This window comes from Gossypium hirsutum, chromosome D02, assembly GCF_007990345.1.
Source record: "Gossypium hirsutum isolate 1008001.06 chromosome D02, Gossypium_hirsutum_v2.1, whole genome shotgun sequence".
In the NCBI taxonomy this organism is placed as follows: domain Eukaryota; kingdom Viridiplantae; phylum Streptophyta; class Magnoliopsida; order Malvales; family Malvaceae; genus Gossypium; species Gossypium hirsutum.
In genome coordinates, this window is record NC_053438.1 from 71,156,755 (window position 1) to 71,182,397 (window position 25,643).

General features: G+C 32.1%; 3 protein-coding genes and 1 long non-coding RNA gene across 4 annotated transcripts; 2 read left to right on the top strand and 2 right to left on the bottom strand.

Annotated features, from left to right (window-relative positions):
- The first annotated feature begins 1,065 nt into the window (after positions 1-1,065).
- On the top strand, positions 1,066-2,040 carry LOC107908662 (glycine-rich protein 2). Its single transcript, XM_016835899.2, has one exon. It carries the CDS (start codon positions 1,404-1,406, stop codon positions 1,890-1,892), a length of 489 nt encoding a protein of 162 aa, XP_016691388.2. The 5' UTR covers positions 1,066-1,403; the 3' UTR covers positions 1,893-2,040.
- A 1,411-nt stretch (positions 2,041-3,451) lies between these two features.
- On the bottom strand, positions 3,452-4,787 carry LOC107908155 (uncharacterized). The gene is made up of 2 exons (XR_001686919.2): positions 4,725-4,787; positions 3,452-3,761 (listed from the first exon to the last, which is right to left on the bottom strand). It is a non-coding gene; the product is annotated as an uncharacterized lncRNA (long non-coding RNA).
- A 2,568-nt stretch (positions 4,788-7,355) lies between these two features.
- On the bottom strand, positions 7,356-11,695 carry LOC107908661 (auxin transporter-like protein 2). The gene is made up of 8 exons (XM_016835898.2): positions 11,406-11,695; positions 11,137-11,322; positions 10,920-11,032; positions 10,489-10,672; positions 10,240-10,337; positions 9,486-9,693; positions 8,620-8,877; positions 7,356-7,827 (listed from the first exon to the last, which is right to left on the bottom strand). Exons 1-8 carry the CDS (start codon positions 11,568-11,570, stop codon positions 7,552-7,554), a joined length of 1,488 nt encoding a protein of 495 aa, XP_016691387.2. The 5' UTR covers positions 11,571-11,695; the 3' UTR covers positions 7,356-7,551.
- A 10,666-nt stretch (positions 11,696-22,361) lies between these two features.
- Positions 22,362-24,527, top strand: LOC107908660 (thaumatin-like protein 1). The gene is made up of 3 exons (XM_016835897.2): positions 22,362-22,716; positions 22,813-23,485; positions 24,058-24,527. The coding sequence occupies exons 1-3, from the start codon at positions 22,659-22,661 to the stop codon at positions 24,470-24,472; spliced, it is 1,146 nt and encodes a 381-aa protein (XP_016691386.1). The 5' UTR covers positions 22,362-22,658; the 3' UTR covers positions 24,473-24,527.
- The last annotated feature ends 1,116 nt before the right edge of the window (positions 24,528-25,643 follow it).

Genomic DNA, 25,643 nt, shown 5'->3' on the forward strand with positions numbered 1-25,643 from the left:
TTTCACCCTCAGTTGCAACTAGCAAAAAGCACATCAAAAACAAGTGAATTTTCTTTTTTAGGTTTAATTTACGATTCGATTTTTAAAATATATTTATTTCTTATTTTGATGTTTAAATATTTTTATCTCAATTTGGTACCTAAAATATGATAAATTTATGTTTTTAACCCTTCTTTTAATGTTAAAATAAAGCGTTAAGATATTATGGAAAATAAAGACGCGTCACTTAACATATTGTGACCAATAAAAAAGGTTCCACTTGGAATACTTTATAACATATACTATTTTTCTTTGATAAAATATATATATTATAAAATTTAAAAAATATATAAAAATCAGAAAAAAAAATATTTCGAAAATCGTTTAAACACTATAATTCAGATTAAATTTCAATTTTTGGATTTTTTTATGAACTTGGTGGGTTCAAAAATATCTGCGCTTTTTAGGTCCAAATGTTCATATGTAGAGCCTAAGGGCCTAAGGACCTGAGGCCTAAGCTTTTAACTAAACTATTTTATGAGACTCAGTTTGGCTGGTTATTAATATAAGCAAACATAATTAGGCTCATGATTAAAGTGATAATTATTTAATGTCACTTATGGGTTGAAAAATATCACTTATCTTTAATTGAAATTTAAAAATATTTTAATGACCTAACAGTTGAATCTATCGACATAATTATACTTATCGTGTATGTAAATTTTTGAACAGATTCGATATCTCTATTATATGAAGGGAATATGAAATATGACGGTTAGATTGTTAAAATATTAATCGTACAAAAATATATGGAAGGGTGTTAAACTACTTTAGATTCACATCGGTGTAAGTGGATCTCTCCTCAATTATAATCAGGGCGAGCATTCGATTGAATCCAGTCAAATCGGGTGAAAATTTTCGAGTTAATCGAGTTGATAAGTATTATTTTATCATCTTAACTCGAGAAAATAAATAGATACTTACATCAATTTATTGTTCAAGTTAGTAGAATTGTAAAATTTAACTTGACTTAAACTTGAAAAATTGAATTACTTATTCAAGTTGACTCGAATAACTTAATTAAATAAAAAATTAAAATTTTCTTTATTTTTTTTTTTGGAGTTTAATCGAATTTTGTCATCCCAAAATATAATTAGTGTTTTTTTTTTACACTTTACATTATTCCCAAAACACCCTTCCTGTACACGAAATCAAACGGTCCACATCCATTCTTTTTCCACCTTATCCAAATCCCTAACCGTCCGATCCCTTCATCTGTAGCCGTCGATTTTAATCCTATAATCTGACACACACGGTCACACCATTTGCATTTTACTATTTACACTGTTTATTCGATATAAAAAACTCCCCGCATCCGCCTTGTTCATCGCCTCAGTCACTTTACGTTTTTTTAGGGTAAAAAAATGGCAGAGAGTAGGTTGGCCGGAACGGTGAAGTGGTTCAACGACCAAAAGGGTTTTGGGTTCATCACTCCGACGGACGGCGGCGACGACGTTTTCGTTCACCAGTCATCGATCCGTTCCGATGGGTTCCGTAGCCTTGCAGATGGTGAAGAGGTCGAGTTCGTCATTGAGTCTTCCGAAGGTCGTTCCAAGGCTGTTGATGTTACCGGACCCAACGGCGAACCTGTTCGTGGCAGCTCGAGATCCGGACGCGGTGGCGCCGGCGGTGGTGGTGTGTACAGAGGTGGAGGGAGGGAAGGTGGGTCTGGTGGAGGAGGGTGTTTTAAGTGTGGAGAGGTTGGACATTTGGCAAGGGACTGTGGGCAAGGTGGCAGCGGCGGCGGCGGTGGAAGATATGGGGGTGGCGGAGGTGGATACGGTGGGTTGGCTTGTTACAACTGTGGTGTCGCCGGTCACTTTGCCCGGGAATGTCCTGGCAATAACCGTTGAGCCTTAATCCCTGCAGTCTATTATGAAGTATTGTTAGGTTTTTGAGTATTTCAAGGATTATAATGTTAGTTATATTGTGATGTTTTAAAATAGTTGTAATGGGCACTTTTTGTAAAGTTATTTGCTCTAATGGAAGAATTTGGTATAAGCAATGGAAATAATGTTAAAACTTAAAACCCCTAATTATCATCAAATTTTTTTGTTCAAGGAAGTCAATTTCATAATGGTAGATCAGAATAATAAAGTTTAGTTTTTATTTCGATATAAATTTCGGTTATGTCAGTCCATTTCGATATGTACTAACATATGCCAACTATCAGGAAATCTAATCTAAGTTAAAAGACTATTCATTTTGATATGTACTAATACTGTGTTGATATGAAACTTGATCCAAACTCAAAATAATTTAAACATCAATACTAAAACTAATATAATACTTAAAATTACCTATAGTCACTCTTCAACCCATAAATAAGAGTATAGTGTAATTCAACATATTCGAACTCACATTCTCCTATAGTGGCAATAATACCCATGCCTGTTGAACTGAAACTCAATCAATAGATAATATAAAGTTTTCATTATTCATAAAATACTAATTTAAAAGATTTTTACAGTGTTGATATTTTTGTTCAACTAGTGTACCTAAAATTGGGAAGGTGGGGGGATAATTTATGAAAAAGAAAGTGACATTTTGTGCATGATTATCCTTTTTTCACTTAGGGTTCTCTTTGTTTATTATCTACTTCCATTAGATGGTAGAATGGAAATAGTAGGGTGGGGAGTGGGGAAGCCTTGAAAAATCCAAACCTAAAACCATATCAATTATATGAGATAAATTGGTAGAGGTGTGTTTATGAGTAAAGTAGTTTGTTCAACTCGACCTATTTTAATTCAAATTTGAGATTATATTTTTTAACTTGAGTCGAGTCAATTCGACTTGTTTTATTGTTTAGAAATAATTATAAAAAAGGGTAATGTCACATTTGATACATGTACTTTCATAAAATGTTCAATGTGGTATTTGTACTTTCGTAAAACACATATTGGACATTTTCAAAGTATATGTACCGCATTAGAAATTTTATAAAAATACGGGTAGCAAATGTGACATTATCCCTAAAAATATAAAAATATAAAAAAATATTAATGTTCATATATTTATATAATATAATTAAATTTAAAAACAATTATTTTTCAAACAGTAAAATAGATCATTTGAGAGACATTGAGTGAATCGAGCTCGAGCAACTCTATCACGGGGGTTTGCTTGCTCTTTTTTAATTAGCATGTCCATTCATCCCTGTTAAGAACTTAAATTAATTTCAATCTAAAACAAACCAAATAAAAAATAATTTGTATCCAAAAAGATTTAAATAAATTACTTAAAATGATATAAACCTATGATGATCCAAATTAAAAGACTTAAGCTTAAAACTCGAATGACATGACTCAAAATGATCTAAACCCGTAATGATTAAAATTAAAAGACTTAAATTTCAAACTCGAATGGCATAACGTAGAAAATTTCCAAAACTCAAAACTAACTCAAACTCGAATTATTCAAAAAATAGACATAAACTCAAATTTACTTAATTCAAATGGACTAGATTTAAAATGATGTTTCTATTTACATGGGTGCTATGGAGATGAGGTTCATTAGCTGTTTTAGCTTTTGCATCAAGTTGGACACAATTTCTGGTCCTTATGCAAAGTTTTCAAATATACCCAAAATCCAAAGCCTCAAGACCCAATGACTTTGGAGAAAAGCTTCTCGAGCCTCATCTCCTTGACCCTGAGTCTCGAATCGACTTTCAACAGGCACATTACTTTGAGCATCATCAGCTGTATCTCGGTTAGAATCCATTACTATAAAAAAAACATTTTAAGATGTCAGGAGTCGTCACACTATCATTATTCAATTATGGCATGTATAGATAGTCTATTACACTCGCTACGTTAGTCCGAGAATCGACTAAACCGTAGCTCTGATACCACTAAATGTAACACCCCTTACCCGAGACCGTCTCCGGAATCGAGTACGAGATGTCATCCAATTTAACTTACCGATTCGGAGCATAAAAATTTGCTTTTAAAATTAAATTCACTGTTCATAACAACACTGTCCACCTGCGCAACTGTCACTAATTTAATTATAACTTGAGTTACGAAACTCAAAATTTAAATCCGTAAATTTTCCGTGAAACTAAACTCATATTCCTACTTACCATAAAATTTTCAGAATTTTTGACTTAGCACATTAGTACAGTTTATTCATTAAAGTATCCCCTGTTTCACAGCTCGACAGATCTGACCTCTTGGCGCTAAAAATCAAATATCTAATTGTACAGAATTCATATAAGGTTACCATTAATTTATTTTGAAAATAGACTTACTAAGGAATCTAAACATATAAATTATGACCTATAATTATTTCTGTACAATTTATAATGATTTCTAAAGTTAGAACAGGGGACTTCAAAAACCATTCTGACCCTGTCTCACTAAAATTTAAATATCTCAAAATATAAAATTTTTTTGCCTACACCGTTTCTTTCATGTAAAAATAGACTTGATAAGCTTTAATTCTATATATCATTCACCCTCTAATTCCATTTCTACTATTTATGGTGATTTTTCACATTCACGTCACTGCTGCTGTCAAAGAAACTGCTTCTTTGAATTAGTTACCATTTACACATACATAACTCCAAAACATATTCTTTAATAACTACTTCAATAGCTAACATTAGCCATATCATTTGGACATGCTCAAAATGATTAAGACTCTATACATGCCATAGTTTAAACATTTTGAAAAGCACATAATACCGAGATGGTTATGATAGTGTGATACGAGCTCCGACGGTCCACTATTCGATCAAGTTCAAATCACTATAAAACAAAGGAAAGAAAGAGATGTGTAAGCTATAAATAGCTTAGTAAGTTACATGTAAACAATAATTACTCAATTAATAATTAACACTTTTAACATATAACTAATCAAAACATTTCTTAGCAATTTCCATCACTTACACATACACAATCTTACCAATTCACTTGCATATACATTTTCACACTTAACATTTCATATTCACTTTAATTCATTATTAATCCCGTTGAACACTTGGAATATACACGGATACGTAGAGATTTAGCACATAAGTGCCACACTGATATGTAGCCGAAGCTACCACTGATATGTAGCCGAAGCTACCACTGGATGTAGCCAAAGCTACCACTGAAATGTAGCCGAAGCTACCACTGATCAATAACACTGGAAATGTCCACGGGTCTGCTCACACAAGCTGTCAGGTGTCTGCAACACATGCTAGATCACCCAGCACCCGGGACTCACTGTAACACTGTAACACTGGTCTCTAGTGACATGTCACTTGTATCCAATTCTATTCCTAAGTTCAACCGGGAATTTACACTTAACACTTTATTTTCAACACTTTATCACTTGAATAATTCATGAACAACTTTCCTTCCACATTCAATATTAATTCACATATCAAATATAATTCACAATTTATACAAATATAACTATTATTTACATATAACTTACCTCGGATGCAAAACGACTATTTTTGTAATTTAGTCGATAACTTTCTCTTTTCCCCGATCACTTGCACTATTTCTTCTTTCTTGATCTATATTAACACAATTTAATACATTTTATCAATATTCCATTCAAATACAATTCATACACAACATTTTGACACATTTACATTTTTCCCCATAACTTTTCAAAAATTCCACTTTTGTCCCTAAGCTCGTAAAAATAAAATTCTCTAAATTCTTAAATTTCAAACTTCACTAAATCATATTTCATGCTCATAACGGGCCTCAATTTCACAAAATCACAACTTTATGCACACTTTACCATCTTTCACAATTTAGCCCTTTTTCAACATTTTTCATTGAAATTCATCTAGTAAAACTTGTAATTAACACTTCAAACATTCATTATCTAACATCACTAATCAATTTACAATTATATCATGAATGGGTCAATTTTTAAACTTTAATTTCATTTAAATTAAATGGTAGAAACATGAAATTCAAGCTTCAATAAGCATAAAAATACGAAAATAATTAAAAACGGGGCAAGAAATCACTTACAATTGAGCTTAGGAAAATCAAAACCCTTAACTATGGTAACCTGAAACTTTCGGCAGCAAGCTTCTGATTTTTTTGAAGAAGATGGACACTTATTTTCTCTTTATTTTGTCTTTTACCCAATTTGGACAAAAATGCCCTTGACCCATTACTTAGATATTTGTCTAGAAATACCCTTTTGTGTCCATAACACTAATTTATGGTCTAATTGCCACATAAACACTTCCAATTTCATGCAATAATTCAATTAAGTCATTTAATCACTAATTAGACACACTTTGCATTTTTCTCAATTTAGTCCTAAAAATTCAATTAAGCACTAAAGCATTAAAATTTCCTATCCATATTTTCACACAATATTTCAATCAATCAGTAACTAATAAAAATTTATAAAATTAAACTATTTCACTTCGGATTTGTGGTTACGAAACCACTATTCCAATTAGGCCCTATTTCGGGCTATCACATCTCCATGTCGCAATGTCGGGAAGCTTGTAATCGTGACGTCGCTGTCTGTTCAATCGAAAATACGAGGCATACCCTACACGTCGACATGTGACACTTCTAGAAGGAGACCATATTACGGCAAAACAGACATAAATAACATCTTGATCATAAAGAACTCTCGTATTTGATCTGGTGATTAAAAACTGTTCACCCATAAAACTCACTAAACCATGTAATGTGTGTTTACGTGTATAATATGAATATATCCTTATGTATACTAAACATTTAATTATACCATAAAAGAAACACCTTAATCGTTAAAATAAATTATTATTGCCCAACATCCAAGCAACATCATAAATCCCCATACCCCATTTTTTTCATTTTAATCATTAGGGTATATTTTCTGGTAAAATCTTTTTGATGATTTATCATCATGGACAAGACAGATGAAAGAAAATGAAAGATGCTTTCAAGTTTCAACAATATATACGCATTCTTTGTCCCCATCTTCCATGAAACCAGCTTTCATTGCTTGAATCATCATTTTCAATGCCCAAACACCAATGCCTTAAAAAGGGACTCTCAAAATCTTCATTACAAATTTGATTCCATCCCATGTTATCAATCTCCCTATAAGTTAAATCAGCTGGTTTAAGGCAACATGGTCGGAATCTGATTTAATCGGCTGATCAGTTTAAGAATTGTATCGATCCGGAAAAAGATTAAAATAAATCACGTTTACAGCAAATTGTACGATAAAAGTAGAGGGATCGCTTGGTACTTCAAATCAATTTAATAGTATTATCAATTTCGACCTGATTATTACGATAAAAGTAGAGGGATCAAAATTAAAAAAATTAAATTCTAAATTTCAGCATAATAAAAATATTAAAATCAAAATTTAACTTTTCTTTTTTAATATTCTCTTGGAAATGCATTGCAAACTCTCTAAGCTAAATTAAAAAAAAAAAAACCAAATTGGATGGCATTGTGTGTTTACAATAATTAATTTTACCAGCCAATCCAAATATATATATATTTATCTGATTTATGAACTTCCGTTTGATTTCGGCGGCGGCGTAAATCAGTGGCGGCGAGTGTGGTTGAATGGTTGGTGTAGAGGAGCGGCTGCGGTGGTGTTGAGGCCGTGGGATGGAGGTGAAACCGCCACTGACGGTGGTGGACATTGGTAACACTTTGTGAAGAGCCCGAATGTGTCGATCTGGTCTATAAAATTTACCATGCTCGCCCATCCACCGAATCCGAACCCAACGATTAGGACCCACACCACAATGAACACGTTTATGGTGAATGTCCCCACCCATCTTCCAAAGTACTTGGGTGGTTGGTCCACAGCATTCTGCATCATCATCATCATCAGCCGTTCATCAAATATCAAATGGTAATAATCATACATGAAGATCAAACGGTAAATATCACCCTAAACTCTAAATTTGAAAACCTATTTGAATATAAAAAGTCAACAATTCAAGTCTACTTAATTTTATATTGGTCCCTTAATTCAAATTTTTTGGTTTCGCCTGACTAAAATCTTATTTGCAAATTGCAATAACTCGAACTTAAGTAATAGGAACCCAATGTCTCAAAAAATTTGAAATACTAAATAGCATAACACGACTCAAATTAACTGAATTTGAAACCAATGTTTTAATATTTGAACTCGTGATCAACCTAGTTAAGCCATTAGTTCACGATTCAACTCAAATTTATAAAACCGGTTTAACCATCCATTTTTTGTCTCGATTTCTTGCAAGTACCCCAGATACAGGGGGAAAGACAAGGACTGACCCTCTCTAAAATGGTAAATTTGCCTTTAGAACTTTTGAAATTTAGAAAATTATAAAATAGTATAATGGTAAATTTATACTTTTGACCCTAAAATAATTTTCTGCCAAGATATTCTGATATATCAGCAGGAACATAGATGAATAGTTGCTTACTGTCTATTTTGCATGAAATAAGCAAAAAGAAGGCAGATAAAATCATAAAAAAATGCTGTGTAAAGACATTCAAATTTCAAATCAGGGGACTGATTCTGCTAGACTGTGACCACACGTTACCACCCAGATTTTTCTTAATTGTCATTACTTTGAATTTTTTTTAATTATGTTTAGTTCATAGTTTAAGGTACCTCTCTAGCAGTGGCTGATCTGAAGGTGAAAATGTGAGCCAATGCAGGGATGATATAGACAGTGAAGCTAACCAGAAGAGATCCCACAGTAGAGTTGATAGGTCCAAAGAATGGGAAAATTATAGCCAAGAACCAAATGGGAATCACCACTGGCAATCTTGCTGCTGCTCTTTTGCATAGGCTCTTACATTCATGCATCCCAATGGCTTTCTCCCATACAAAATACAATGGGGTGCATGCAAATCCAAATGTTATGAACTGCACATAACATACCCATCAAAGATCATCATAATGGTCAACATTTTGTTATGTATGTGATAAAAAGAGGATTCATACAGCGGTAAATTTATCAAGGTCGTTGTATTAAAAAAGAAATTTCATATTCGTTAAATCAAAGAGCAAACTCATCTTTTTTAGGGTAGAAATGAATAGAATTTCTAACAAAATGACTGGTTTACTCTTTGATTTAACGTATAGAGATTAATTTATCTATTTTTTTAGTAAAAAAGGCAAAACGCAATTCAAATCTTAATACAAAAGTCTCCATAGTACTTTTACAAGTAAAAGTACCATGAAAGTCCTTATACTAAGAGTCGATTTGCATTTCACTCTCTTTACTCAAAAAATGAGTAAATTAATCCTCTATATTATATTAAAAAGTAAACTCGTCATTTTTTTGTTAAAAAAAAATCATCATGTCCTATTGTTAACAGTAAAAATAAATAAAAATTTAAAAAATGACCAGTTTACCTTTTAATAATCTAAGATATAAAAATTAATTTATTTAATTTTTAATAGGAGCAAAATATAATTTTACTACTAATACAATTACTATTATTATAATTTTACTTTCATAGGGCACTTGCCTGGTGGATGAGCATTAAAATGACAGCCATGTCCCTGAATGTAGTTCTTGGGAGAAGGGAAAAAGCATTTGAGTGATCGAGAAGCATGTCCCCAAATGCCCAATAAACAGCTGCCGCTGAAGGAAGTGTCAGTGTCATTACATACAGTGTGGCTATCAAGTATATAGCTTTAAACCTCTGTGGCTTCCACATTGCATGCATGATCTCCCTGCATATACCCCCATCACATCACAGGAATACGGCTTAATCATCATACAAAATTGACAAATTTTAATAGAAAATTCTTTCTTATAGGGACTTAATCTCAATTTTTATCAAAGTATACATACTAATAATATATTTTAACCCTTTTTTTTATGCCTGTGGGGGTGTGTTGGATTCATTGAAAAGTGAACCTTCTTTGGCCTTTTTCTCATGATAAAAGCAAAAGCGAAAGGCACCAAAAAAATGAAGATCATTGGCTTTTATACATTGAAAAGGGAATAATAACTTTTTTACCTTCAACACCACAAATGGGAATTTAGAGAATCAAAAGCTAGAACATCAATTACTAAATACAAACAATATAATATAATTAATTTAAACTTATTGATTATTGGCCATTAGATCTCCAATGGTCAGATCATGTCTCTCTGGCCATTTTCAGAACTGGTTAAGACATAAGACCAGGCACAAAACATTGAACAAACAAATTTTATATTCTTTTGAAGATAATGTAAAAGACAAGGATTATAAACATAAATTTTTGTCTTACACAGTGACAGCATGTCCCCCAAATGTATAGAGAATGTTGGTGGCCCCAGTGAAGTATAGCACTAGCTTGGTTGGACCAGCATGTTGAACCCCTTCAACCTACAATTTTTCCAAATCCCATAACAGTATAGTGTTGAATTTGATACCATTGAAGCACAGGAACTATGGACCAGAGAAGGGCTAACTTGTTTATTTTTCAAGTGAAGAGGGGTAAAATGCAGTTTTACCACTAAAGAGCTTTTAAAATTACCTGGCCATGGAGGAGGGAAGCAATGGTGAGGTACCAAGCAGTGTAAGTGGTCATTAAAAGACCAAGGAAAGACCAGATTCTATAATTGTGAAATGAAGGAATAAAGACAGTGGTAGCACAACATGCCCCAAAGATGTAAGTCCATGTCCTCTTGTCTAGATTGTCATTTATGTAATATATATTGCTGCAACATTAAAAAAAAAACAAAACAAAAGGATACCCCCCGATATCAGGGAATTCATTGTCAGCCTTGCATGTTTGATTCCTTTTTCATTAATTAAATATATGAACACAGTAAAGGGTTCAAAGAAACGTTGCAAATCAGTAAAAGCAGACCCTGAAAAGAACTTGCCATGGGGTCTCCAGTTTTATGAAATTACATGTTGGTGTAATGGTAAAATTGCGGTTTGCCCCCTAATAATTTATGATACCTTGCACAAGCTATGAGTTGAATGACAGATCCAAAGAGAAGAAAAGTGCAATTGAATGCCAAACCCACATTTCTCCAATGTTTTCCAAGGAGACCATCAAGAACTTCAAACCACTGCATGAAAGCAAATAAAGTTTGGATTTTTAAGACCAAGTTACGACAAAAGACTTGATTTTTCACTATGGTATATCTAGATTTGAAGGTGTTTGTTAAAAAACCTGAATGACATGGTTCCTGAAATCAACCTTCTCTCTTTCTTTCCTTGTTCTATATTCTACATACAATATGCTAATGATATAAGCTGTCCAACTACCCAACAAACCATAAAACAACTGCAATAAGATACCAGACAACATCCCCAACTGTGAAAATGAATATGGCAATGTAAGCAACACTTGAGCCACCTGAAAAACCAAACCAAAAAAAAATGTTAAAAACCAATACTGTAATAAAGGAAAGATGTAAGAAAAAAAAAAGAGAAGCAAACCTGATTAGAAGCACAGCTGAACCAGGCATCATATACAGAACCACCATGCCAGAAGAGCTTAGAGAATTTGCTTTTCATGCCCTTTGATTTGCCTTCAGTTTTCATAATTTCTACATAGTCCCCAACAATCACAGTCTCTTCTTCCCCTACTTTTTCACTTTCCATGGTTGATAAACCTCTGGTTTTTTATCACTGGTTCCTACAAGTTAAGTTCTTTGATTTGAAAAAATGAAAAACTGGGGTTGTGTTGGTTCAATGTAAGAAGAAGATGGGGTGGTGGAAATGAGTATAGATATAGAAGTGGTATATGTATATATATACAAGGTGGTGGCAGACGTGAGTAAAAATTTACTTTTTTTTTAGATTAAATTAAAGGTTTTTTTTTCTTCTTTTTGCGGTAAAAGTAACTCATTGCCTGTTTTTTCCCTACTATTCAATGCATTGAGAAGTAATTTGGTTCTTTGGAAAATATTTTATTATTTTTTACTATTAAAAATTTGTTTTTATATGTTTGTTTAAAATACCTATAACAAGTTCAACCTCATGTCATGGCTTGATGGTTAAAGATTAAATTGTCCTAAATGTGATTTAGATTCGAGTTCTACTAGTAGAAAACGCACACAACTGGACATACTTTTGTATTCTATCTTCAAAAATAACTTATTTCTTTAAAAAATTTTTAAAAAATCGATCTATTTTATCAATTAAATTTTTTCGACATATTTGACTAATTTAACCTTAATATAACATTATTTTATTTAATCTAAAAGATTAAATTAAATTAATGAGAGAAAGCGTGAGTGGCTTTGTCTGCACGAGCGGGTCTCTTCGCTTCCCGAGCAACCAAGCTTATTATTACATTTGTCTCTCTACCTAATCTAACCTTAATTTTTAGGTTTAATTTTTGTTTTAGTCCCTTTACTTTGCATCACTTGGAGAACAACAATTAACAATGTTGTTAACTTCGACATCCTAATAACATTATAAAAGTAGATTAATCAAATTATGTTAAATTAAAATATAAAAAAATAGCAAATGAGGTTTAAGTGAGACTCAAATATGAGATTTTAGAGTTCCCATAATCTCAACCTTGCAATTAAACCAAACTCTCGTAGGTAACAGACATAAAATGGTTATATCGCGGTGAATCTAGAAATTTTTCTAGGGCAGACCAAAACTGAATTATAATTTTTATCATGTATTAATATATGATTTCATCATTTTTAAGAGACTAAATAAAAAAATTCATTTTAGAGGGGCAAAACGTAATTTTATCATATATTAATTTATAATTTGATCAGTTATAAAGAGCTAGAATTGCAATTTTTCATTGTTCCTTGCCCCCGTATCGCCGCTGAGTTACACCAACATGTATTTGGTGTAGTTGTAAGATGCATTGTGTTGTTTAATTGTGTTGTTTAAGAAAGGTAAATTACCAAAATAGTCACTTTTGTTTCTCAGGTTACATTTTAGTCACTTAAATTATCGTGTTATAACATTTTAGTCATTAAGCGTTAATTGTCGTTAACGTTGTAACAATAAGATAACGTAACACATTAAATCATCATTTCAAACGAAAATTTTAGGTTAAATTATACAATTGGTCTCTATATATATATATTTTTTGTTTTGAGCAGTTTAATTTTTATTTCTTTTATGTTAAAAGAGATGGAGAAGGGAGGAAAATAGAGGGAGAATCAGAAGAGAATGTAAAATAAAGAAAAAAAAGAAAGTTAAAAGAACATAAAAGAAAAAAAATTGCTCAAAAAATATGGGGACCAATTGTATAATTTAACCTAAATTTTTTGTTTGAAATGATGAGTTAATGTGTCACGTCAGCTTACCGTTATACCGTTAACAGAAATTAACAGCTCAGTGATTAAAACGTAACATTTCAAACATAATAATTAAAATGTAACCTGAGAAAAACAAAAATAACAAATTTAATAGTTTACCCACTTAAAAAAAAACTCATATTCGAACTCAAAAAACGACACAATTAAAAAATAATAATCATGAATACTAAAAGAATTAATCTCTATAATCGGTAAAACCAACATCAAATATACCTTAAATAGAAAAAAATGGGTTATTATGGAAAATAAATAAGAATGGGAAATGTAGAAGAACAACGTAGGAGAAAGGAGTGAAAGGAAAAATAATAACACAGTAGACCACATGATGACAGCCCAAGGGGCGTGATCTGTTAGGTGTTACCTTTGCAACCAACAAGGAGAAGAATCACGTTTTAAGACCCTTTTTTTTTCCTATATGATTTTATCACATGCCCCCCCTCCCCCGCCCTCCCCCGCCCAAAATGGATTTATAGACTCCAAAGATTAGAAGGGTCACAACTCGGGTTTGAAAATTTGAACTTTGATTTGGGTCTTATTATACGTAATTATTATGTGTGGGTTTTAATTTGGTGAATCGATTTTAGTTTAGATCTTAGTTTGTTTGTGTTTTGTATTGGCTTGATTTTACTTTGTAGATTGCTCGGACATGTATTTACTGTATTTGTACTTGTAATCTCTCTCTAAAAAAATTTATATCTTAAAAGGCAAAAACATCCTCATATTACACAAATAAATAACATTTTAGTAAGGATGGTAATGAAACGGGATGGAGGTGGATAATGCTAAATTCACTACTGCTCAACAATAGACACGCTCTGCTCCACCACCCGCCTCGCTTCACTGTGGATATATAACCTTGAAAATCACTACCATCTTTATAGATGTTTGATGCATGCATCCTCACCCCACTCTGCTTCGATTTAATTTTTGTTACTTATCTTTAATTTTTTTCAATCATTTTAAAATCAAGTAAATATTTAAATATAAATCTTTTCTATATTACATTTTTACATTTTTTTATCATTTTAATAGTTTATATATAAGGATAAAATGATAATTTTATATGGTTGAGCGGGGTGGGCAAGGTAAGCAATTATCATAGCGGCTTTAAACCCATTATCTAAAAGAAAAAATCCATCCCATCCAACCTCACATCCACCTTTTTTTTAAAAAAAACCCGCTCCATTTAGAGCAGATCGATTCGGAATCCATTTGGTGGTTCGGGTTTTGTCATCCCTATTTTTTTGTAATTTCTTAAATCGAATTTATCATACTAATTATCTTTTTTTTAAAGAGTTTTCAAATAAATGTGGTATTTATATTCTTTACCTTAGAATTTTAGTCATATTGTTAACAAGATTTCAATATAGCTGGTTTAATTTTTTTAAATTTAAATCGAACAAATAAATTCAACTCGAATTTCATTTCACTCGACTCGATTAACCCAAATTATTTTTTTCATTCAATTCAATCAAACACTCATCCCCAGTCTGGATGTTCAGATTATTTTAGTTCTTAGTTCGTTTGTGCACTTCGTATTAGTTTATTTCTATTTTACAGTTACTCAGACATGTATTTATACCAACAATCATCCTTATAATAACATGACTTCTTCCATGTACATTATACCCGATTAACTTATAACACCAACTCAATCTCGAGTTTAAATAATTTTACTAATACCCACACTACATAATACATGAAACTTCAAAGTGTTAGTGGCATTCCCCCGAAACTCCAATGCAAACAACTTACCCAGAGAGATTACTGATTATATCTTACAACATATGATGGTAGAAAAAAACATAATGAGTTTGTCTTTCTACAAATCAGTAAAAAGGGGGGGAAAAAACATCAAACTTATGTTGTTTGTGTTGATATGATTGAGCAAAAGCATGAGTTTTTTTTCAGACCCTTAAATTTTTAAAAAATAAAATTAGAAAGCTTTTTTGTTTAGGTGCAGTGGAACATATTTATGGTGGCTGTTGGGGACCAAGAACATTCCCTCTGGAACACTGTGTCTTCTTTGACCAAACACCTTTGTTGCATGCAGACTGCTCTTGGTAGTGCTTAACCACCAATTTGTTGTTTCTAAGTTAATATAACATAATAACATTGGGACATGATAAAGAGTGTACTAGTTGTTTTATCTTAATATTTAGTCCTTGAATCTGATGGTTTTTTCAATTTGGTCTTTAAATTTGAATTTCAGTAAGGTACGATAGAGTTTTATAAATAATATTTCACGTAATAAGGAATGAACCGATTATTTTACTAAAGGGATAAAGTAACATTTAGTCTTTGAAATCGATAATTTTTATTAATCTGGTCCTTGAAGTTTTTTAGATTCATGTTAGTTTGGGAATTTGATAACTTCTTTTTTCCAATTTGGTCCATGATTAGTATGATAGAGTTCGATGTGCATCACATGAAAATTTTAAATATATATAATCTAAAAAATGTCAAATTTAAAAAAAAACCTATTATTATCAATAATTCACATCCAATTATTGTTTAGTATTGTTTTTTTTATATTTAAGTTATTGATGGAATTAATTGATGATGAATGGAAAAATAAATTTGATTAAAATTATTTAAAAAAAAACTGTTTAATTTCATCATTTTAGTTAGGGATAAATACAGGAGTAAAGCTAGAAAAAAATTTTGGGGTCAGAATTAAGTTGTATATTTATATGAGAGTTAGAATGTAATTTTATAGTTTTTAAAAGATTATATCAAAATTTTATCATTTTTAAGGGGCTAGGGTGTAATTTTATCAGTATTGCAATTTTACATTTTGGAGGGGCTTTTGCCAACCCCCAGATTCGCTCTTGGATAAATATCAAATTTATACATGAACTTTGATCCAATGTGCAATTTGATACATGAAACTTTGATTCTGATTGAATTATATATATTTAAAGAAATAAATACATACATTTATTTTCATATTAGATTAATATAATTATTTTTGTATGCAATATATCAACGTAAAATAGTGTTAATTCGATAATATTGTTAGTGATTTATGAAAAATGAATCGAATTAAAATTTCATGAATAAAAGCACACAAAATCAAAATTCGTGTATAACATTGCACATTAAATCAAATTTTATGTATAGTTTTGATATTTATCCTTTTATTATATCCAAAGTGATTAAAATAAACTCTAATCTTTAATTTATATGCAAATATGTCCTTAAACATTTAATTTGTCTAAATAAATCAATAATAAATGTTTTTCAAACATTATTACATTTATAATAGTCTTAAAAAAACCACAAAAACAACATAAGGTCCATTAGATCACGACTCACAATCGATTCAGGGGTAAATTAAATAAAGTGAAAAACATTGTCTTACTTTTTTTTAATGACAAAATTAATGCCAAATTTAGTGAAAACTGTCAACTTTTAATCATGTTTTTGTTGAGCATGGAAAACTATGGTTCGTTAAAACTTGTGTTTCGGAACACTCTCTGATGTTTAAGTCAGTAAAAGCAGACACCAAGAAAAGATACAGATAGAGTAATGTTAAAGTGTACAACAAAAGATACTTGGGTCTCTCTGTGTCTTGAGGTTACTGATTGAATGAGAATGCGTGGAGGTCAAGTCATTTCTTGCATGTAATTAGTTGGGGTATGTGTTTTTGTTTTGACAAGATTGTGCTTCCGGCCAATAACTTTAGAGTCGGACCGATGATCGAATTGATCAAACCATCGGTTCATCGATTCGACTAATTCAATTAAAATAATCATTAAAAAAATCTTAAAAACAAAAATTCGATTTAACTAATTCATACCAATTTACTATTCAATTAGTTCAATACTATTCTTTGTATTGATACCCTGACTACTACCAATCTAATTGGTTCGATCTGATTCAAACATTACTACTTCCGAAAACTTTATTCTTGTCTTATGTAGCTAGTAATATTGTGCGTTTATACATTAGGGTGCTTTAAGCCTTTTAGGCCACGGGTTTGTTGGGCTTTTAAGTTGACACAACATAATGCAATCTGAATATTTTCTAATAAATTAATTTATTTTTATTAAATTATAATTATAAAAATATGTTAATGAAAAAAAACTCAGACCAAATCCATGAAATAAGGCTGTAATAATTAATTTAAAACTAACCTATGATCTCTTGCACTGACAATAACATCGATGCCAATCGAGCTAAGGCTCAATCAACAATTAGCTCATCTTTTAACTTGCTTTCTCGAAAGCTTAAATTCAAGGCGTATAAATTTGACTAAAAAAACAGTTTAATACAAATTAAAAAATTGATTTAAAAAAGGAATTTAACTATACATCTATAATATAATGCTGTAATTATTTTTTAAGGAAAATAACATGCCACTATTTTACCTAAAGTAAGGCCCAACTATTTTTTGCATTTAAAAGTTTAAAGAGGCCCAAATGTTTTATATCCAACAAGGTAAATAAAAGAAACCAGCCATATATTTTTCTGTTTGTTTACCAAGAAAATATTGGGGTCAAAATGTCAATTTATCATTATATTAATTTGTAATTTCTTAGGGTTATAAGGTAAATTTATCATTTATGGGGAAATCTAAACTACTACCTACCTCTTTATTTACACCCTTGTGTCTCACCAGCCATGGTCCTCGCAGACGTATCCACGCTCGACACACCATACATCTCTGATCTACTTAGGTAAAGTACCGTATATGAGTTCCCCTTTACAAAGAGTACACATGGAGTTTCACTTAATCCATGTCAACCCCACTGTGACTTATCTAAAATGTTATTATGCTTCCTAAGTGGCCAACCACAACAAGTCGAGGGATGATCATTATCACCTAGAAATATTCATCCTTAACCTTAAGAGGTTTCTTCCTCAACTTTCAACATCTAACTATCATGTGCATTACAGACAATTTTTACGACTCCCAACTCACGCTAGTTTCATGCCTTTGCCTCTTTTAATCCTCAACAAGCTAAAATACTTTGCACTTCACTCAACCATCACTATCATACACATATATACGTACATATATATACATATCCCTAGGAGCAGTACAATTGATGCTAGCATATATTCCTTCATAAAGTATTTCCGCTTTAAAATAATTTATTTATGAGAAAACTGGTGAGCAGTGAACACAATCCATTCCTTTTCTTTTATCTTTTAATTATATATAAAAAAAAAACAAATTATCCATAACACTATACGGGTGGTGATGATTAGCTTTACATGGCCATTAAAGCAACCACTGTAAAAGAATAAGCCCAACGATGTCCAACAACAAGCTAGAAGGCAAAGTAGCCGTCATTACCGGCGGAGTCAGCATCACCGACAAGACCATCGCCTGTCTTTTCGTTGATCAAGGTGGTCGTGTGGTGATGGTGATCGCTACATCCACTCTGATGTTAGTGATGAAGAGCAGATCAAAGCTATGGTGGAATGGACGGTCCAACATTACAGGCAACCGGAGATCATGTTCAGGAATACCGGGATAATTTGTTCCGACAGGATTTCGATCGGAACGATCTTGATCTATACTTGTCAGCTCTGCAACATTTGTTACCACATGGCCTAATAGGCTTGATGTGATGGAATCACATGAGCTGTAAACAATGATGGAGTGGACCACTAATATTCAGGTGATCAGAGATGCTCAAATAAAAATCTATATTTATTTTTGAAAGACTCGAATTTAGATAGATTTTATGAATTAACATCTTTTAATCATCAAATCAAACACGAGAGTTCAATAAGTAAACAACTCGACAAACCTTCAATCCTGAAAAAGAAAATTAGGGCTGCAAATATTTTTCTATTGTGTATGTATGTATATATATCTTAAAACCCTACTCCATTGGCTTCAAACAAAGATAAGGGCAGGAGACAAAAAGAAAAGGGACTTGTCTCCAATAAGAAATAAAGTGGGATCTTATCTACGCTCTGCACTTTAGAGTTTTGACGTTAGCAAATTAGTTTTAGCTTATGATCACTCGCCATTTTTACCTTCAAACCGCCATTGATTTCCTACTTTTTCTTAGAAATTGAAGTTTATTTAATATAATTATCTATACACACAAAACAAATGCATATGGTCAAATCCGAGTTATGTGCTGGACATGAACGAAAATCGAAAAAATTGGATACAAATATTTACATAAAAAAATCTCTCTGAAGAGAATAAAAAATCATGGAGAAAGAAAATTTTACTAAAATCGGTAAAAACAAAAGGTGGAGTACAAGATGAGAAAGCAAATAAACTTAACCTGAAATACAAAGATTCCTCGAAATTCCCATAAACTCTCTCTTAATTTTGCTATTTTTATTTTAAACTATCTAGGGTTGCTAAGAGACCTATTTATAAGTTGAACTTCGTGTATAAATATGACTAAAACATCTCTAAAATAATCAAAGTTAGACTGCAAAATATAACAGAGTTTAATTAGAAAAAAAAAACCCGACTGAGTACGGAACACGTTGCCACGTCGTGACATGGCATGTTGCCTCATTGGGACACTTTTCATCGCGTTGTTGAGATGTGATGAATCTTGTCGTCGGGACATCGACTCTTTCTCATCCCAACGTCAACCCTATGTTATCTTGAATGAGAGTCACACTCGAAACTATCGATTGTATTCTAAAGGATGGTTACAACCATCACATATATCACATTGTGACAATCACCATTCACCAACCTGAGTAAAGCTTAACCAATGATGGGCTTATTTAAAAAAGAAAAAGGCGAATTGCACCAGCAATATCCAGCAATCAGCATGGGTGATGGGTCCATGTATAAAAACGTTAAACACATTGTCGGCATTCACAAGGAAAATAGTATGGCTTTAGCTTGATGCCAAGAGATTGAAATTCAGGTTTTTTTTAATGATTGAATAGCTATTATTGGTTTAAGAAATTTCTTTTAGGAGCATAAATGAATAAAAAAAATTTGGAGTCCCGAGTGCAATTTTATCTTTATATATGCCAACTAAAGAAATTAATAGACAGTTTTTCATTTTTGGATAAGATTAAGGCAATTGCGTACCCCTTCCCTTAACCCCGAACGTCGATACAAGTTGGTATTGACTACAATAGGATTTAACACACCAAAATTTTGATAGGAGCAAAACTTAAACTATTTAGTATCGATTTTGAATCAGAATAGTACTAACTATATCATGATTATGAGAGCTTGAGTTTCATCCGTATCTATCTTACTCTCTACTCCAATTATAAAAAAGGGAAAAAAATACTTCAAAGCTAGCTTCTCTTGTGCCAAAATATAGACACAGTAGCCGTCAACCATCATAAATAGCTATCAAAAGCCTCGTACAATAAATTGTTAGGCAAAAATTTGTTCACTTAACAATAAGGCAAACTAATAATAAATAATTGAATAATTCTCGTAGGACCCTTGAAGCAATCTTACAACAAAGTATATATACACATAGGTACATTTTACTCTTACTTCATTATGTTAATTTTTTTAAAAAAAATTGTGGATTGAGTGTTAACTCGACTGGTATGAGCATTGTTGCCAATGCAGAAGGACGTAGATTCGAGTGCGCTAAAACATATTATTCCTCTATTTATGGGTTAGAGAAGGGTGATGAGTAATTTTAAATATTATGTCAAAAAGATTCTCTTTCTCCCAAAAGCATAAATTTTATACTGTATAATCACATGGTGTGTAGGACAAATTGACCCATGTGTCCATAGGAACCCTATAAATAATAATGATCCATGCAATTTTATACATGCTTCTCATGTATTCTTTGAAAAGTTCACCTTTATCAAATCAACAATCAAAAGCAAATTTTTACTCTCTCTTTTTTCCTTCTACAATGATGCATTCAAGCATACTTTTAGGGTTTAACGAATTTATTGTCTTTCTATGAGAAAATATGGGTTAAATTGGTTATTGTCTATGGTTGGGGACCTCTAGAATGATTGGAAATATTGTAGTGATTTATACACTATGAATTTGGGAGGGAATCAAGTTCAACTAAATGGTTGATGGTTGAGTGTAATCTTACTTAAAACGAAAAATCTAATTTAACACTCTCCTATTATAAAGTCTATTGGAAAGGGATAAGGATGACGTGAAATTACAATTTCATACAATCCGTTCTCCTTTCTTAAGAATTGCTCAAATTTGAATAGCAAGATTATTATTTGCTATGGGGTGTTGGTAATGATTTACCCCTTTTTTTAGTAGAAGGGTAAAATGCAATTCGACTCCTAATATAAAAAGGCTGAATTGATTAACTCACAAACCAATACAAACTAGTTGAATTGAGCTAAAGACTCAATTGAATAGTGTTTTTCTATTTTTTATTTTTATTAAATATATTTTTTAATTTATTTAATTGAATTGAACTAACCTATCAAATAAAAAATTAGTGGTCTAACCAATACGACCTACCAAAAGTTTCGAAAAACTAGTTTTTGTGAATCAATCACGATGGTTGGTTCTGCATCGGTTCTGATTGTACCAGTCAATGTCGCACCCTTTCCTCATTGGTGAAAATTTTGGTTTGTGCTGATCGCACCGGCTAGCTTTGGTCAATTTCGGTCGTATCGACTAGAACATGTGCACCAGTCGATGCATAAATAATATTAAAAATATATATTTTTATGTATTATTATGTTAAAAACTTAATTGAAATGTATTAACTAATAGAAAATATCACACTGGAAAGTAATGTTTAACATTTCAAATTTTTTGGGATATGCTTTCACATTTAAAATATAATAAAAAACCCACTCACCCGATTATCAAAGAAAAAAAAATCTTCACTCATCCTTTACCTTCTTTTATCGAAAAAATTCTCACCCTTTGACTTCTTTTTTTCATGTTTATTTTGAATTTATTAAATGATAAATTTTTATTTGCGGAGATTATTAATGAACATTTGATGTAATGAATGGATATTTCATATTTAAAATTTAGGGTTAATAATTTAGGATTTTTTTAAAAAATTAAGAAAATAAATCGTGTTTAAAGAGAAGATAAAAACGATTTATTTCCCTAATTTTCAAAATAACTAACCCAAAACCTTGAATTTTCTTTAAAATCGATATATACCTCCGTATTCTGTATTATTTATTTGATATTTGTAAATTTTTCTAAAAAATAGATAAATTTAAAACGGTAAATGCATCCATTTATACGGTACTACTAAGTTGATCACAGTACAGATATTAAGGTATTATATCACAGTAGCAACAGACAATGATCTGTCCCTTTATCTCCTACTGTCGTTCCCATTAACACTTTTGTCGTCTTTTCTTTTTGGGAAACGATTCAACTCACTTCACTCCACCATTACTACCTTCCTTTCATTCCCTTTATTCCACCATTTTCAAGCTAAGAAGAAGAAGAAGAAGAAGCACAAAAAAAACCCTAATGGATCTTCATTTCATCACCATTTTAGCTCTCATTATCTTCCTTATAACCCCAAAAGGTTTAAAAAAATCAAACCTTTCGATTTTCGGGGTTCCTCTCACATTATAATCTTTCAACATGTTAAAGTTTTAATCTTTCTTTTTTTTTGTAACAGGTGTATATGGTGCTTCGTTCACATTCATCAACCGGTGTGATTACACTGTATGGCCTGGTATATTAGCAAATGCAGGTACTCCTAGTCTGGGAACCACCGGATTCGAGCTCCCAAAAGACTCTTCTCGTTCATTCCAAGCTCCGACGGGTTGGTCCGGTCGTTTTTGGGGTCGAACGGGGTGTAAATTCGACGGATCCGGCTCCGGAACTTGTCTCACCGGCGATTGCGGGTCGGGTCAAGTAGAATGCAACGGACTCGGTGCTGCTCCGCCGGTGACTCTAGCTGAGTTCACTCTTGGAACCACCGGTGGTCAAGATTTTTACGACGTTAGTCTCGTCGATGGTTATAATATGCCGATGATAGTTGAAGGCCGTGGTGGGTCGGGCCTTTGTTCTTCGACGGGTTGTACGACTGATTTGAACCGAAAATGCCCGTCGGAACTACGGGTCGGTAATGGTGATGCTTGTAAGAGCGCGTGCGAAGCGTTTGGGAGCCCTGAGTATTGTTGTAGCGGTGCGTATGGTACACCCGCCACTTGTAAACCGTCGGTTTATTCCGAAATGTTTAAGGCGGCGTGTCCGAGATCTTATAGCTATGCGTATGATGATGCTACGAGTACTTTTACCTGTACCGGTGCAGACTATACGGTGACGTTTTGTCCCTCCTCTCCTAGGTAAATGTTTTCACCACCACATATATATAGGAAAAATATTTGGTGTATATATCTATTTATCTAATTCTGAATTTCATAAATTTTTCGAGTCTCACATTGTCTAAATCAGATTAGTCCGAATTAGATCGGACTAATAGGTTGAATCGAGAATTAGTGGTTCAATTAGTGGAAACTAATAGATTGAATCGAGAATTAGTGGTTGAATCAGTGGTATAAAATTATATATAGATTATCAATGATTCAAAATCTGTCACAAAAACCGACGGATAAACCGGTTTATAAATACGATGATATGATATTTTAAAATAAAAAAAATTATTTGGCAGCAATGTAACTAAAGAAATGACGTTGTAAATGACGTTGTAACGAGCTTGAATTTAATAAAATAATTTTAATTAGTGGTAATAGTTGAATTTAAAATTAGAAATATGAAAAGTAAAGATCGGGTTCTTAGAAATAAAATAAAAGTATATAAATTAAAATTTAAATTTACGAAGAGTATGATAATTTATTGCATGTTTTGTACAATTTTAATTATGTTATTAGTTATTTGGATATATATTTTGTTGTAGTAAAAAATCTTCCAAAGATGCTACACCGGTTCCGGCAGTTCCGGAAGAAACTACCCCGACGACAGGTTCAACACCACAAGGATCAGGGTCGGAATCGGGGTTAACTTATTCGTCGACGACAAGTTCAACACCACAAGGATCAGGGTCGGAATCAGGGTTAACTTATTCGGGTAATGGCTACGAGTATTCGGATTCAGGTTCTGGTTATGGATACTCAGGTTCAGGATATTCGAATTCCGGTTATGGATACTCGGGTTCGGATTCGATCTCCGATCCGGACGGAACCGGTAAAACAATGTTGACAGATGGGTCATGGTTAGCTGGCTTGGCCATGGGAGATTCACCGAGAACAACTCCTTGGATTCTACAATATGCACCAACTTCTCTCCTTTTAATGTTTTCGTTTATAATGTAAGGATCAGTCCTCAAAATTTTAATGTATAATATGTAACGGTTTTATTGTTGTTTTAGTCCCTCTATTTTGGTAAGATTTGTGATTTAGTTCTATTTTTATTTAGTATAATTAGATCTCTTTGTATATATATTTTTATTCTAGGAGGGGTAGGATTTGTCTTGGTTTTGAATTTCGGATTAAGTCAATTAACAACTTGACAAAGACGTAATTTTTTTATAATGTTATTAATTGGTTCAAACTATCAAACTCGAGTCTCATTCATTCGACCTAAGGTTTGAAAGTTCAAGCTCAAGATTAAACCATAAACACCTCTAGTTTAAACCGGTAACTATGTTGCCATTGAAGCGGTGACTCATTTTTTATTCCAACACAATTAAGGTTGTGTGAAAATTTAATCAAACATATTCAATCAATAATAATTTTACATGTCAAACAAATGATCAGAGTCGGTTTAAAAATTTATGTCATTATTTAACACCGATAACTAATGGTATTATTAATTTGGATCTACTAATAGTATTATAGGAGTAAAAGGGTCAAAATATATCAAATTAAAACAGAGAGATTTAATCTCCAATTTTAGTATAATAGAGGGATTAAAACCAAATAAAATTAATTCCTCTCCTAGTGAATGTATTAATTTAGTGTGAATGGGACGAGAAAGTGGTATGTATGTCAAAAGAGATAGAATTTGGTAATTTTTTTTTTACATTGACCCGGATTTCTTTTAGTTCACATTAGTCCATAAAATTTTTCGATTTAGTTCCTGAACTTAAATTTTATTAAGATAAGATGACGTGACATTTCAAGGCTGTATAATTTGTTTATACATTTGGGTATTTTTTATTTTATATAAAATTTTAAAATTTTTAAATAATGAAATTCAGAGAAAAAGGATGCAGAGCCCTCGATTTTCGATCTAAGCTTTGGGCTTTTGTCTGCCATGAGCCAGTTTCATATGTTCTGCACTTTGTTGGGTGGAAAAAGGATCAAAAGTGGTAAATTTACATTAAAGGGGGGTTGGTTGAAATAATAAAAAGGAATATGCCTAAAAATAATGGAATGGGACCTTATTAAAGTTACAATAAAGTCAAGAAGTGGGGTTAAATGGCACTGAAAATTTGTTCCACCCCCACTAACTTTTTTTCTTTTACCATTTTAGTTAGGATTT